This window comes from Nesoenas mayeri, assembly GCF_963082525.1.
Source record: "Nesoenas mayeri genome assembly, chromosome: 10".
NCBI lineage: Eukaryota > Metazoa > Chordata > Aves > Columbiformes > Columbidae > Nesoenas > Nesoenas mayeri.
In genome coordinates this window covers 20,088,097-20,102,785 of record NC_137560.1, presented here as the reverse complement: position 1 = coordinate 20,102,785, position 14,689 = coordinate 20,088,097, and the positions used below count along the sequence as shown (strand labels likewise).

The window sequence follows — 14,689 nt, the reverse complement described above, 5'->3', positions numbered from 1 at the left end:
ACCTTCCATCCGCTGGATTTCACAAGTAGACTAATCCTCTCAACTGGTCTTTTGGTAGGGCAAAGATGCCAGTTTTACTGACAAAGGAGCTGGAATTGTTTGGTTTGGTTTGGTTTGCAGTAGCAGTGAAATAAAACATGGATGTGGTCTTACTGTTATCATTCTCACCATTGCTGCTGTGTTTTCTGCACACCGTGAGCTGCACGTTGTACAGAGCACTTGTAAGACACAGTACGTGTGGTGAGAAGTTTGACCTAAATAGGTTAATTCCTGCAGTAAATGCTGGGTTAGTCTTCTCACTTCTGACCTAGTAGCACTTTGAGCTTACCAAGAAGACCCAGGAGGGGTGATGCTGTAGGAGGGATGCGATGGTAGTTTTCTTACCTTTAACGAGAAAATTACCATCAGCCCTGAGGAGCTGAGCTGCCAAAGTGAGCGCAGCAGATGACAGACCGGTTTTGGAGGAGACGCTGTACCCGTCAGCTCTGAGCTGCTGGCCCAACTTGGCATATGTGGGGCTGCATGTAGCTTTGGTACCTCGTTTGCAAGAGGGAGGGAGGGAAGGGAAGAGAAGAGATTTACAGCTGCATCACCACCTACTTCTCAATTCAAATAAGGTGGTACTCATAGTAAATCATGAGTACTTACAGCTGCTGCCCTTTCTCTGTGGGGAAAGCATTAATCTAAGTGTTGCAGGTGCTTATTACCACATTTCCACCACGCCGTGGGATTCCCTGTGCTGCTCAGCACAGTTGTTCCTGTCTGTGGCATGGTTTGGGTGGGTCACGGTGGATTTCAAGTGGGGTTAGTCTAAAGATCCTCTGGAGAGGAGCAGAACCGGTCTGGTGGTTCCCTGGGTCTGACCAGCACTCACCCCATCTGGCCTTGCCTGCACGTTGGGCCGTGGGACAGGGAAGGAGTGGAGCAGTGTCCACAGAGCAGGCTTGTTTCCGTCACCTTTTACAGTGCTGGCGGAGTTGCTGCAGAGAGATGAGTGCCAGCAAGAGACTGCTCCTCCAAAGAGTGCGGTGACAAGCGAGCAGGGCAAGGCGGTCGCTCCAGATACCCTGGACATGCTGCATCTGCCCAAGGAGATGGGGGCCCACCAGAGCTGGGGTGACTGGTGTCCCCAGTTGGGTGGCCGGGAGCTGCTGTGACTGAGTCTTTGGAGGTCTCGTCCTGGTACCTGGGTCATGCTTGGATGGGTGATGCTCAGTGGCAGAGATGGCATGGAAAGGTTTCTTCTGAAGCACTGATAGAAGAGCCTTAGACCCAAAAGAGGCTGTTGATCGCTATAAGTGAAAGACAAGGATTAATTCTATCTAGATCAAATACAGAGCAAAGGGGTTATTAGTTTGTTCTGAGTTGGATCCCAGCTACAGTTTATTTAAACAATGGTTGTGCAGGTGTATTTGTCTTGGACAGTGGTTTATTTTGCTGTGGTGTAGCTCATTAACAATGTCTGCGGTGTGTTGGCTGCTATAGGAATGTGGTCCTGCCCTGGAGAGCTTCCCAGTGGAGCATCATAGGGAAGAGTTGTGCAGGAGCTGGGTTAAACATGTCTTTTTCTGGTGTTATGAGAATAACTATCAGCTTCAATGCTTGAAGCACCTTCTGTCACAACATACATAGGACTTTTCTCCTTAAGTTATGCCCCTGGATTGGTGAATCTGTGCTTTGGACTGTTTATTCAGCAAGTTTAGTACAAGTCCCAGGCTTGTGAAGAGCAGCTTTCCCCAGTACCACCCAGCAGCCTCTGGGAAAGCCCCCAAGAACATGACCTGCAGTACTGTAGTTTCTCCTGAAAATGCTGTGCCTGTTGTCTTAGTGTGGAGGTGGTTGAGTAGAGTCTCTGATACTCCTGCAGGCTTCTTTCTGTTGGTGATTTTGCAAATGTCCTGTGTTGGCTCTTTGTGTTTCGCTCTCTTGGCCCACTTCTCATAATAAGAGTGATATGGAAGGATTTGGGGTGTTAATCTTCACTCTTGGTTTCCAAGAAGTTATAACAGCCTCTCCTCTCTTGCAGAGTGTTTACCATGCCTCTGGGAACGTTCCTCCTTCCTGTTCTCTGTTTCTTGGGAGCAGCAATTCCACGGGGACTGCAGTACGTCACGTTCTCGCGCAACGCCACGAGATTCCTCCACCTCTCCATGGACTTGGAATCTGGGACCATTTACTTGGGGGCCACCAACTTTCTCTTCCAGCTGACATCTGACCTGCTGATGGAGAACGTGGTTCAGACTGGGCCAGTTCTGGACAGTAAGGATTGCCTCCCCCCGGTCTCCAAGCTGGAGTGCCCTCAGGCACACCACACCGACAATCACAACAAGCTGCTGCTGGTGAACGCCGTGCAGAAGGAGCTCATTGTCTGTGGCAGCGTGCACCAGGGAATCTGCGAGAAGAGAAGCCTCACATCCATCGACCACGTCCTCTTCCGACCGGAGAGCCCTGGTGACACTCAGTATGTTGCTGCCAACGATCCCAACATCACCACTGTAGGACTCATCGCCTACTCGAAGGATGAGGTCCCCTTGCTGTTTGTGGGACGAGGCTACACTAGCCGAGGAGTTGGAGGAGGGATTCCTCCCATCACCACCCGAAATCTCAGGGCCCACGGAGGGGATGTTCAAGCAACAGACTCTCACTCCATTTTCTCCTATGAAGAAACAGCAAAACTGGCCGTGGGCCGGCTCTCGGAGTACAACCACCATTTCATTAAATCCTTCACTTACCGCTCAAGCGTTTATTTCCTATTCTACCGTCGGGATCTCAAATCTCAGTCACGTGAGTACAAGACCTACATCTCACGAATCTGCCTAGATGACTCTCACTATTATTCGTATGTGGAGTTACCGCTGCTCTGCCAGAGCAAAACCAACACGTACAGCCTCCTCCAAGCGGCCTATGTCACCCGCCCGGGACAAGACCTGGCCCGGGGGCAGCTGGACACCGAGGGAGAAGTGCTGTTCGCATCCTTCTCTGCCTGGCAGGCTTCCTCTAGCAAACTGAGCGAGGACTCTGCCCTCTGCGTCTATGCAATGGAGGAGGTGGATCGCCTGACCAACTGGACTAGGGACGTTTGCTACATGAGAGACGGGAAGTCAGAAGAAGGGACAGAAGTGGCGTATATCGAATACGATGTCAGTTCCAACTGTGTCCAGCTGCCAGCGGTAAGTGGCTTTTGTACCTTTGCCAGGGTGAAGTCTCCATCGTTTCCTTGTGTTGCTTTGTGTTCCCGAACGCAGCTTGTTTCCCACAGATGGAAGTTGAAATCTCTTTGGGTTAGAAGCCTTTGGGCTCGGGCTGTTTCTTTGCTATCGCAGTGATGTGATGTGTCCTGTTTAAGCACAGTCTGTGTCGTTGCTGCTGCAGCTCTCTGCCCCACATGGGCAGGTGTCTGTGCAGAGGGACAGGACTGTGTGTCTGTGGGGAGTGTGTGACCTGGCCCTGAGGTCTGTCTCATAGCCGTACCAGGCGCTGAAGCTGCAGTTCAGGTTGTTCTTTATCAGTATCTTCATCCCCTGACTGCACTGCAGGAAAGGAGTACATGCATGGGAAGGGAATTTAAGGGCTGTGCTGTGTCCTTGTCGCTTATGGTGAGGTGCACCTCACAACAGGAACGAAAAAGAGGAGAAGCAAAAGCAAGCGTCAGCAAAATCTTAATTTCCTATAGACTGCGTTAGTGTTGCAGAATTCTGTGCCCAAGGTAGAACTTTTCCTGACCTGGCTCTTCTCTGTCTCCAGAGCTGTAAGAGTTCACAATCCTTTAAATTCTATGACAAAGGCACGATGGGATGTTGCAGGACAAAGGTGTGAACTGAAGTGGCTGTGACCCTGAATCCTTGCAGTGTGTCAGCCACGCTGGCTGGTGCTGCGATACGGGGGACGGTGACACAGACACTGTTCTCCCGGGGCGGTGCTGGCTGCAGTGTCCTGGCAGGACGCTCTGTGGTTTTCACCGAGGGCGTTGCTAGTCCTTAGCAGAACAGCATGTTATCTTGTGTCCTCCTTCTTCATACAGAACAGGCTGTCCAGATAATTGCATCTTCCCAGCCTTGTGCTACAAAGAGCTACCAGAGAACTTTGGAAGTCTCCGGGTTTGGGCATGTGGTCCAAAACCAGTTTTAAAATTATGGTTTTCCTTTCAGTAGCTAAAGTTGACTGTAGAATACTTGTGGGAAAGAGGGAAGGGTGAAGAGCAGACTTGGAGCAGGACAAATGTGAGGTCAGGAAGGGTACATAAGTTGGGAAGCAAGAGGCTGCCCAGCTTGATGTTCTGCTTGTATTTCTTAGCTGTGTCCCTTGTGGGCCGCGTGGAAGGGATTGTCACAGGTGATTTTTAGGCTTGAGGGAATTAAATCTCAGAATCCTTCATTTAAAATGATGTCGAGTCCCCCTGTACTGTTTGATCTGGTGGAGAAGTGGGTGCGCAAGGTGGGAGAAGAGCCCAGTTTCTGCAGTGTGATCCATGGTACGTGATCCCGGGGTCCCAGCTGCACCGTTTGGCACTAGTGAGCCGACTAAGTACTGCATCTTATTAACAAGTGTGTCCAATGATATGTAAATGTCCTAACAAAGTTTATCCGTCACCATTCGGTACATGGTAGCGGTTGTCATTAAGATTGTATCTAACAGCACGTAGGGGTCCGTGCCAGCTCCAGCCCGCTCCATTCAGCGCCGCGTGGAAGCGGCTGTCAATGGATGTTTTATGCAGAAACAGTTTTAACTCGGTTTCAATGGTAGCAGCTTGTGCTGCATGTAAGGATAACACTAATTAATTTCACGTTTTTCTGCTTCCAAACCAGAAGGTATATGCCCTTTTCCCTACTTAGCGCTGCCTCCAGTATTCACTCCATCAGGAAAGGCTCAGACTGAGTTTTACAGTTCAATACAAGCTCTTCAACTGGAAAGAAAACAAAAAGCTTGTTTTTATAAGAATTTCAGAATCTGTTTGTTCAGTTAGCTGGAGATCCATTAGCCTTGAGACACGGGAGGCTGCATAGATGCTGTTAGACAGTTGATAATTGGAAGTGTGAAATGTGTTTCTGCAAGGCTTGGCAAGGCTGCATATCTTCTGTGGGTGTAGTTTTCAAGGTGTGTAACTTGTCCTTTTGCACCGAGCTTTCAGTCCTCTTCTTACATAGACACAGATTTGTCCTGTTGTTGCAAAATTCACGGCAGGAGCTTCATCCTAACTTGCATCGCAGTAGGACACTGAATGATCCTTGAAGTGTATTTTCTGCTGCATCGCCAAGATGTTATTCACTGAAAACGATTCAGACAGCTTCTATGTAAATTTATATAAGCGCTTTATACAATTATCATGGTCTTAATCCTGTAGAAGGGACGCAGTTTCAGCTCCGGAGGCTGCGGGGAGGCTGTGCCGGTGCTGGGAGAGCTCGCACAGCTCACGTTGGTTGACAGTGGATAAATGTCATGTGTGAAATGACTCGCCCTTTGGAATCACACATAGGCAGCAGTGGTGCTGAGCACAACTGGGGCACAACTATTTCTGACTTGCATGCATTTTTTTTTAAGCAAACTTTGAAAAATCAGCCTCACTAGTGAGGTTGTGAGGCTCTAGAATTTGTCTGAATTGATACAAGGGTTGTGAAAGTTGAGTAGAATCCCATTCAAAATGAATATTTGATGCTTTTGGATATGAGAATTTAGCTGTGGCCCTCTTCCTGATAAATCTTATAGGAACTAGACAACCAGAGAAATAGAAACCTTTAAGTTACAAGGAGGTGGTTGAAAGAAGTTTAAGAATTGAGCGACAGAGCTAATAACAAGAAGGTATTTGTCACTAAAAATGAATGACAGCTTAGAGTATGGTGAAAACTAACAATCGTTAGGAGTTGTAACCTCTTCTGAGGCTTTAAGTCAGAGCGTTACATCCAGTATGCAGAAAATCAGTTGAATTATTAATAGTACTTGAAGGGAAAAATAAAGCATCGGAATGAAAGTAGTGCCAGTCTAACTGGCAGGTTTTCCCATGTGGAACCACCGTGTCAAGCCTTGGTCCCCGTGAAGATAGCAATACATTGGAGAAGTCAATAGAGGTCAGCAGGTTAAATATATTTTACTCTGGGATTTCCATAGACTTTGTCAAAAGCTCCTGATCGCTTTAATTTCTCCACTTTTAGTTTCTTCACTTTTAGTTTCTCCAAGAACTAGCAAAGTATTACATTTTTATATATATATATATATATATATACATACATATATATATGCACACTTTTAAGTATAAAAATAAATTTAAAAATAACTGAGAAATGAGAGAAGAAGGGAGGGAAAAGGGTCAGATTTTCCATGTGTTTGGGGAGGGATGCTGAGCAGATGCCTCAAGAATGCCACGCTGTGCCGTTATCGCCGACCCCGGCGCGGGCGGCTCCGTCGCCTGGTGCCGGGTGGTACCGCACAGCTCAGCGCTGCCAAGTGCAAAGCCCCGGACGTCAGACAGAAGGAATACGGACATCAGACAGAAGGAATACGTAACCCTGCTCACAAGGAGTGTAAATTCAACCGCGTTGCCCGAGGCAAGAGAGGGAGCTGGAGTCAGCACGGGCTGCTCAGTTCCTGCCGCTGCTCCACGCGCAGCCTCCTAAGAGTGTTGGAAAGGAGGGAGCAAATGTTATCCATAAGGGATTCCATGATGAAAATCATTAGTTTGCACAAGCCGTTGTTTGAAGACAAGCCACTCATTGATTAAAAATGTTTTTAATAGTAATGGTTGATGAACAATCCTGCATTTGGTCTCCAAAAGGATACTGTAAAATTAAAGTGGGCACAGAACAAGGTGTCGAGAAAGATAAAGCAACAGAGGAACTATCCTGGACACAACTGGGTTTGTTACTTAGGAAAAAGTTGAATCATAATGGAATATCTTCTTTCTACACATACAAATAGTCAATGAGTTGGCAGCTTTCATTCTCTTTCATTTAGAATTCACTAAGTGGAGGTTTGGTGGAACTGGAAGGGATCTGAGTGGAACAGAAGGATGAGTGGTTTTGCACAGCTCCATGGAGTTAATTTTCAGAAATTTCACAACATTCAGAAGAACTGAAGCCATGTGCAGAGCTGACTCTTGTTTTGACCGTTTGTGGGTCTCTGGTTGTGTGTGCTCCATGATTTCTGTGTGTAGTTATTCAGCTCTTTGGAGCAGGCTGTGCTCCACTCTGGCTTTATCTATGTCCTGATGCTTTGGGGTTCTACTTCAGGCTTACAATTTGTAGGTGATATAACAAAACCATGGTAATTGTTGGGGTTGATGCTTGTGACAAAGTGGGTTTGCAGTGGAAGCAGGGATACTCATCTCTTCATTTTATTCTGAAAAATACAATTAATCATCTGCAAAGCTGTATCATGGCAGCGTGTAGCCAGTAATGTGTTTTGGAGAACTTAAGAGTTCAGTAGAGTTTCGATGCGTTTCATTAGTGATGCTGAATGGACTTGCTGAAATGTCTGCAGGGTCTTGTGAGGGCACAAAGCGCCAACATACCTAAACTGATCATTAGAAGCTGGTTTTATTACTCTCAGTCAAAAAGCTTTGAAGGGTTTAAAGCTGAATTTGAACTGGGGCACCCGTTTATGAAATTTGGGTGGAAGCAATGGCTGGAAGTGTTAAAGGTGCTAATGTTCCTTGTATCCTTTGTTGTTGTTCTGATTTCCCTGTTCTTTCCGCTTCCCCAAAAAGGACACCCTGTACGCATACCCCTGTGGCTCTGACCACACTCCCAGCCCCATGGCCAGCCGGGTGCCCTTGGAAGCCACCCCCCTCCTGGAGAAAACAGAGGCCCGGCTGACAGCTGTGGCCGTGCACGTGGAAGATGGGCACACCATTGCTTTTCTGGGAGACAGCAGAGGGAGACTGCACAAGGTATGACCTGGATGTGACAGGACGCAAAGAGGATGAAACTAATCGGGGGTGCTCAGGTGGAAGGGGAAAAAAAAGGCAATTTCTCTTGTCCCTGGGGAAATTAAGTTCCTTCTAAAGATCATTACTGTCAGCTGGTCTCTTCTCACACTGTATTCTCAACAATGCTGAGAATGTGAATGCCCCAAACAGTGATCACCTGCACTAAGCCAGGGTCAGGGCTGGTGCGTCCTGCGTGGCTTCTGCAGGTATTGCCGGGCACACACTTCATGTGGCTGAAGTCACCACGTTGAGATTTTGGTGAGAGATTGAAATCCTGGCACACAGCCCTGGTTCCAACTGGTTCCTGATGTAGGATGGGTGCCCCCAACTCCTGCTGTGATATTTTCCCTGCATACAACTGTGACTCTCTTGCAGGTGTACCTGGGAGCAATGGGAGATGCGCATGTATACGCTTCTTTACCTATCCAGTTAAACAGCATGGTGAGTGGAGACCTGCTGTTTGACCAGACGCAGGAGCACCTCTTTGTCATGACTCAGTCAATGGTAAGAGCAATAAAATCCCTTCCACACAAGAGCTGAAAGCATTTGAGGTCCAAACTACTGATGGGAGTTGGGGGAGGCAGAGAAACTGTGTGTGTGCAGCTGAGCCTGTGCTGGGCAGCAGCTGATGCCAGCCTGGTTTACAGGGATGGGGACTGGCCTTTGGCACAAGCTGGACGAAGCCTTGTTGCCCTAAACTGTGGCCTTTTTGCCATGTGCGTTTCCATAAGTCAGTCTGCATCAGCAGTGATGGAGGAATGTGAACTGCAGGCTGTAAAATGCTGCTCTACTGGCATGGAGTCAAGGGGCTGCAAATTCCTGAGTTCCTCTGTGTTGAGCAGGAACTGTTTGGACAACAGTTTGCATCTCCATCTGAGCAGAAGGAGCCTTCTGGGTTTGCAGGTGATGTGACCTGTCTTGGTTTTGCAAAAGACTAAAGAGAAAATGGGAGGTTTTGTGTAACCGAAACTGTGGCACGTCTCCTGGTTTTAATCAGTTAAAAGATTAAGCTGTTCTCCTGTAGGCATGTAATCTAAAAAAGCAAATATGTGTGGGAAGCATCTTCAGATAGCAGAAGTGCACTCTGACCGGGTATATAATAACAGTCTGGCAGATGAAATCAAGCTGTATAAGGAACCATGTGAGACACCTTTCCCTCTTCTGCTTTCTGTAATTGTGTTTGTGCCCAGTTACAGCTGGAGAAGAGGCATCACCATGCCTCAGGCTCTTGGGATATTGGTGTCTGCTGAGTAGAAAATCCAGCTATGGATACTTGATTTGAGAGGATTTGTGCAACACCACTCAAATCAGCTCCTTGAGCTGGAAAGAAAAGGATCCTCCTCGCAAAGGAAAAGCAGCCATTGAGTTACTCTGAAGGAAAGAACAAACAACAAATGCTGGAAAACCTCTGCTTCCCTTCACCCCCCCATGCACTTTGAGATCCTCAGAAATTTTGTCACACTTCAAAGGAGGAGTTGAAATCTGCGAGTGGAAGAAGATTAGGGAAATCTGAAATATATCCTTAACATTAATTGCTCTGTCAATTAAAAAAAATCCAAATTACTTCATGTACTTAGCAAAAGTAATAGGTCAGGGATTAGAAGTTAGTGTTTTAAAGTAACTGACAGTGTATTAGCAGATGAAAGAGAGGGCAAGAGGCTCAAGTCAGCAAGGATAGTAAGTTAAAGCAGAGGAGTTTTGCAAGTAAAACTTAACCCCAGACGGCATAAGCTTTTTGTTCCACATTGATCAAAGCTTCTTGTTCTACTCGCAGTCAAAATGATGACTCTGCCAGACAGAGCTGGGCAACAGGGCAGATGTTGAGAGACCTCAGCTGGAGCTACCATGTCCAGCTTCAGTCCCCTGCATGTTGAGAGAGATGATCTCCCATGGCAGAGTCCAGACAAGCAAAAAAGTGAATGGTATTCAGTCTGCTGTTCCTTGATCCATTTTGTTAAAATACAGTTTTGTCACTACGTAAAGTCTCCTCCTTGCAAAAAGCGTCACAGATAACTCATTAATAGCAACACACTTTGCTCACCTCGGCGCCTCTGTACAGCTGGACGGTTGGATGTCCTTTGCCAATATGTGAAATGGCCATTCTGATGGGCTCTGGAAACTTGCAGGAGAAGCCATAGACCTGGGGCCTGTGTCGCGTGCTGTGTTTTCACTGGTTTCTTCCTGCGGCAGGTGGCAAAGGTTCCCATACTGGAATGTTCCCTGTACTCGGACTGTGAATCCTGTCTGGCACTGAAGGATCCCTACTGTGGCTGGTGTGTCCTTCGGGGACGGTAAGACCCTGTTCACCTGCAAGGATTTTGGAGGGATAGTGCTTAGGGATTATCCTCACTTACTCTCTTCCTTATGTCTCTGTATGTCTGGATTTAATTTATTTTTAGTTCCTTTATAGGATATTCTCTCTAATGTACCGTTCCACGCTCTGCCTCCCTAAAGCACCAGCAGCAGTTGCACACGAGGGTATTTTCCCATTGCTTTTTGGGTCTTTGGTCACCACTCGCGATGCTCCCAGCCCGTGGATTTCAGCCTGGTCTTTGACTGACTGCAGCTCAAACTGCCCTTTGACAAACATAGAGAAATTCTCTCTTCTTCTGGTGTCGCTCTCTGCTAGCACTATTTTACACTTCTTGCTCCCCTACTGATGTTGTGTAATGGGATGTCGTTTATTCCAGTGTGTCTGTCTGCTTGCTGGCTCTGTCTCTTTGCAGAATGCCATAGAAAATAGTTTATGACTCTTGAATCAAAAAGCGCCTACTCATCTATATTTTGGCAACAATTCATCCTCTTATTGAAGGTGATGGGAGGCTGGGACTTTTGTGATTTGTGTAGCAGCTTCCCCATGGCTCTAGCAAGGCTTCAGCCAGCCGGTGTTGGCTTGGAAGCCGAACGTGTCCTGCTGTGGCTGCACAGATCTCTCACGGGGCTTCTTGCTGTCTCCCTGCAGGTGCAGCCGCCGCTCCGAGTGCTTGCGCTCCAGGTTGAGTGAGCAGTGGCTCTGGAGCTTTAACTCTACCCAGCAGTGTCTGTCCGTCCAGTCACTGACTCCAGCCAATATCAGCAGAGAGGAAAAGAGAAATGTGAGTGGTGATGATCCTCTGATGATGCTCAAGAAGTGTAGAAAGTCCTCTGCGAACTCAGAGGAGTTGCAAGTCTTGCTGTTGCTTCAGCCTTCAAGCCCGTGTTGTCTGCCTCACATAAGAGACTTTGGCTGTACCAGAAGATAATTTATTTGGTTTTTTTTCCCCATAAAACTAAATGTCCTTGCCTGCTAAGACTTACTGGGTATTCTGGAGTATTTGACGGCTGCTCCTGTGGAGTCCCTCCTTGCTTTAGTATCTATAAGGTCCCCACGTATGTGTTTTCACAGTGTTTCTGACACTTGCTGTCAGGAAGATCTGGAAGGTGGTACCCAAAATTATGGCTTCAGTCTGGCATCTGAGAGCTGGGAGAAAAGGGAAGAAGGTGCTGCAGTGTTTTGAAGTCTGTTGTTATGTCAGGAGGTGGCAAGAAACCTGTCTTTTGCTAGAGACTTGAGCAAAGGGAGCAGTTGCCACATGCTTGGTGGATACCAAGTTCAGTTTGGGAATGGCAGAAAATTCTGAATGGAATAGTCAGTTTTAGGAGGCCTTATAAGAAAATAGATGTATGTGTAGATAACTACTTTTTGGGGCTCTTTGAAAAAATAGAACCAGAGAATTAGACGAAATAAAGAAGAATGTGTTAGAGGGCAAATTATTTACTGGATATTATTGAATTGGTAGGTATTTCTGGCTATCTCGGACTTACCTTCTCTGCGTGAGGAAGAATTCTACTCATGTTACTTTGAAGATTATGAAAGCCCAGCAGTTCTGACAGAGTCAGGAATCATGTGTCCTTCTCCAGATCCCAGCCAAGCACCAGCTCTGCCAACAGGAGCAGGTCAGTGAAATGCTTTAAATGAAGCACGATAGCTCTGATAATGTTGTTGGGAGAAAGCACGTTGTAGGTCCGTCAGATTGCCAGGATTAACAGCCATGAATGTATCTGGTCTGTCAGCAGGTGTTCATTTCATTCTGTCATAATATCTATTTGCTTTCTACTTGCATGTCACATACATCCTGTGCTGTTTTGGGGTATTGCCAAATTCCGATGCCAAATTCTGGCAGTTGGAAAGGAGATCCTGCTTGAAGGGTTGTATGCAAATCTGAATATGATCTGAAATGCAGTCTAGAGTGGTGGCTGGTTTGGCAGCTTTGTCATAAATCTGGAGAGAGAACTCTCTTAAATGCTGCTTTATTATTTAAATCAAACAAAATGCAAACCTTCCAAAGATCCACGTAGTAGTGGGAGAAGGAAGTTCATGTAAGGAAAGATGAGGCCCATGGTGGTACTTAAAGTTAGAAATTAATCTGCAATGCGACATAATGTCAGAAAATACATAATCAGCTTTCTATTACTGTGAACGATAAATAACTGGCTGAGTGTTGCTCTAACCGGCCACTCTAAAGAACCTGGAAAGTTCTTGGTTTATAGTCTTTGCATTGGATTTTATCCAACCTGTCAGTGTGAGCTCCAATGAGTTGATCCCTTCAAAGAGCTTGTTTGTCTGAAGTAAAAGGCAGGTCTCGGTTGGGAAACATTCCACACGATTCACCTGAACGGCTAAACAGCTTTTCCATGCAAGTATGCACCTCGCTGATAGGTTTGAATTAATCTCCATGGACATAACATGACAGCAGAACGTGGCTAACACACTCATTCAGTCTCAGACTCATTAATTTTCAATATTATTTTATCTGTTGGCTTTCACGCTGCTTTAGTCCGGAACAAACCGACCAGGTCTCCATCCAGGGTGGTCAGGCACAGAGGGAAAGAGCTGCATGCACTGGCAGGCAGAGCAGCAGGATTGGCTTCCCTGGTTAGTTCTGCAAACGTGGGCCTGAATTTAAGCACAGTTGTAAAAAGTCATCGTAGATAAAGCCACAGTCTAGTTCTTCTTATTCTACGCTTCAGATACTCTTCTTGACTCCTTCGTAAGTCAGTCTTGCTTTTATTTCAAGACTTCATAGATGCTCCACCTGCATTATTTTCATATTGCACCTCTGAGGCTTAACGAATTGCTTCTGGTTTCTAGCCTAAACCTGCTCATGGATGGTTTGTCCGTTTGATCTATTTGTGTTGTCCTTTTGCTTCCACAGCTCTTCTCCCACTCAGTGAACTATATCCAGGCATTCTTAGCACAGAGTTTTGCTGTGTTAACTGTGCCAGTTTTGAATTCGTGTTCTTTTGTTACCCAGACTTCCTCTCTCCTTCGCTGTGTTGCTGGTCCTTCTTTGCACAGCTTCTGTGTTCTGCTAAGATGAATTTCAAGCTGGTAACCACAATCATACACTGTTTTCTGAATGAGGTCTCCTTAGAGCCTTAGATATTGGCACTTTCCTATTCCTACTTATAATACTTTTCCAAGCTCGCTAAAATATTTGCCTTTTTTAGCTCTATTTTGAAGGTTACATACCAGCTCATCTGTCACTTTAAGCTGATGAGTTCCAAGTTGATAGTACAAACTCTTGCTCTCAATTTGCAAGTGCTCGACCTCATCTTCTGTACTGTTGAGCAGCATTATTGGCAGTCATGGGAAATAATGGCCTTTTTGGAGACAGGAATATTTATAAATAGGGTGTCATAACCCTGAAATCCTGGGAGGTGTTAGCCCTTTCACCACTGCCAAATGCAATCACCTCTGTGACAGTGATGGGAGCTGGCAGTACCGCGGTCACTCCTGCCTCCAGCTGCATATGATACCTTTATTTTCTCCTAATCATGGGTTTGCATACACACCTCATCAGCAGCTATTTTACTCGCATGCTGCTTTACTTGTCATCCTTTCAGGAAGCCAGCTTAGGCCTGACTGATCCTCCAGACACGTGAATTGTTTTGTTGTGAATACAGCTCGCTTGCAAGAGGAGGTCTGATTTCTGTGAGAGGAATGATAGACGAGCTTCCTTTTACTTATTTTTTGGTTTTTAGCAAACTGCATCGGAGAAATTGCAGCTCCTGGGATTGAGCAGAGCATGTAATATATTTCTGTTATTTGGAGAGTTAATGCCCAACTCTAGGGTTAGGGGCATTTTTCTGGAACAAGATTAATTAGCTGTTTTAATACTGTCATATGCAAAATATCTCCTTCAGGCTCATGCTTTCAGCAGTAGTAAGTTTTGACCATCCCTGCAGTTATTTGGTCTATTAGAAAACAGTGACAGTCTCTTCCCAAAGAGAACTGGGCTGTCCTGAGGCTTATAGTTGGCAGACGTGGATTTAAAGCAGGTGAGCCTTCAGTCATTGCAAGTGAGATTACAAGTCTGGTAAACCTCTTCACTGACTCACTACTTAGTCTGGACATAGAACAAAGCTCTCGAGGTGAAGGCAGTATGTGAAGGGCACGTCAGTTCTGAGGGTTTGGTTTTCCCTTGGAAGACAAAGGAAGACAATCAGCTTCGAGCCTGGAATGTTATATCTTCCTCTAATACAGTGGATGACAGTGGAATTATAGCAGATATAGATGGAGGGATCTTCAGACTAGTCTTCCTGCCCATGGGTTGGCAAGAACTGTCATCAACTACTCCTGATAAACTTGTCCAACCTGTTTTTAGTGTCCGTAGGATAATCCAGTGATTGAAATGCTAGAAACATGGTAGGAAATTCATCCCCATGTTTGACAATGTCTTTCCTAAAGAATGCTGTGTCTCTGAACAGCACAGCAGACTTAGAGTTGCT

At 46.2% G+C, this 14,689-nt stretch overlaps 1 protein-coding gene across 1 annotated transcript in view; it reads left to right on the top strand.

Moving 5' to 3' along the window:
* Positions 1 to 2,036: 2,036 nt before the first annotated feature.
* PLXNB1 (plexin B1) overlaps positions 2,037 to 14,689 on the top strand; it is a gene marked incomplete at both ends in the record, with an annotated part of 37,269 nt that continues 24,616 nt past the window's right edge. The window contains 6 exons of the mRNA XM_080350248.1: positions 2,037 to 3,170; positions 7,697 to 7,879; positions 8,294 to 8,422; positions 10,109 to 10,209; positions 10,881 to 11,013; positions 11,698 to 11,854. Coding sequence (XP_080206374.1) covers positions 2,037 to 3,170; positions 7,697 to 7,879; positions 8,294 to 8,422; positions 10,109 to 10,209; positions 10,881 to 11,013; positions 11,698 to 11,854 — 1,837 coding nt within the window. The remainder of the gene's footprint in view (positions 3,171 to 7,696; positions 7,880 to 8,293; positions 8,423 to 10,108; positions 10,210 to 10,880; positions 11,014 to 11,697; positions 11,855 to 14,689) is intronic.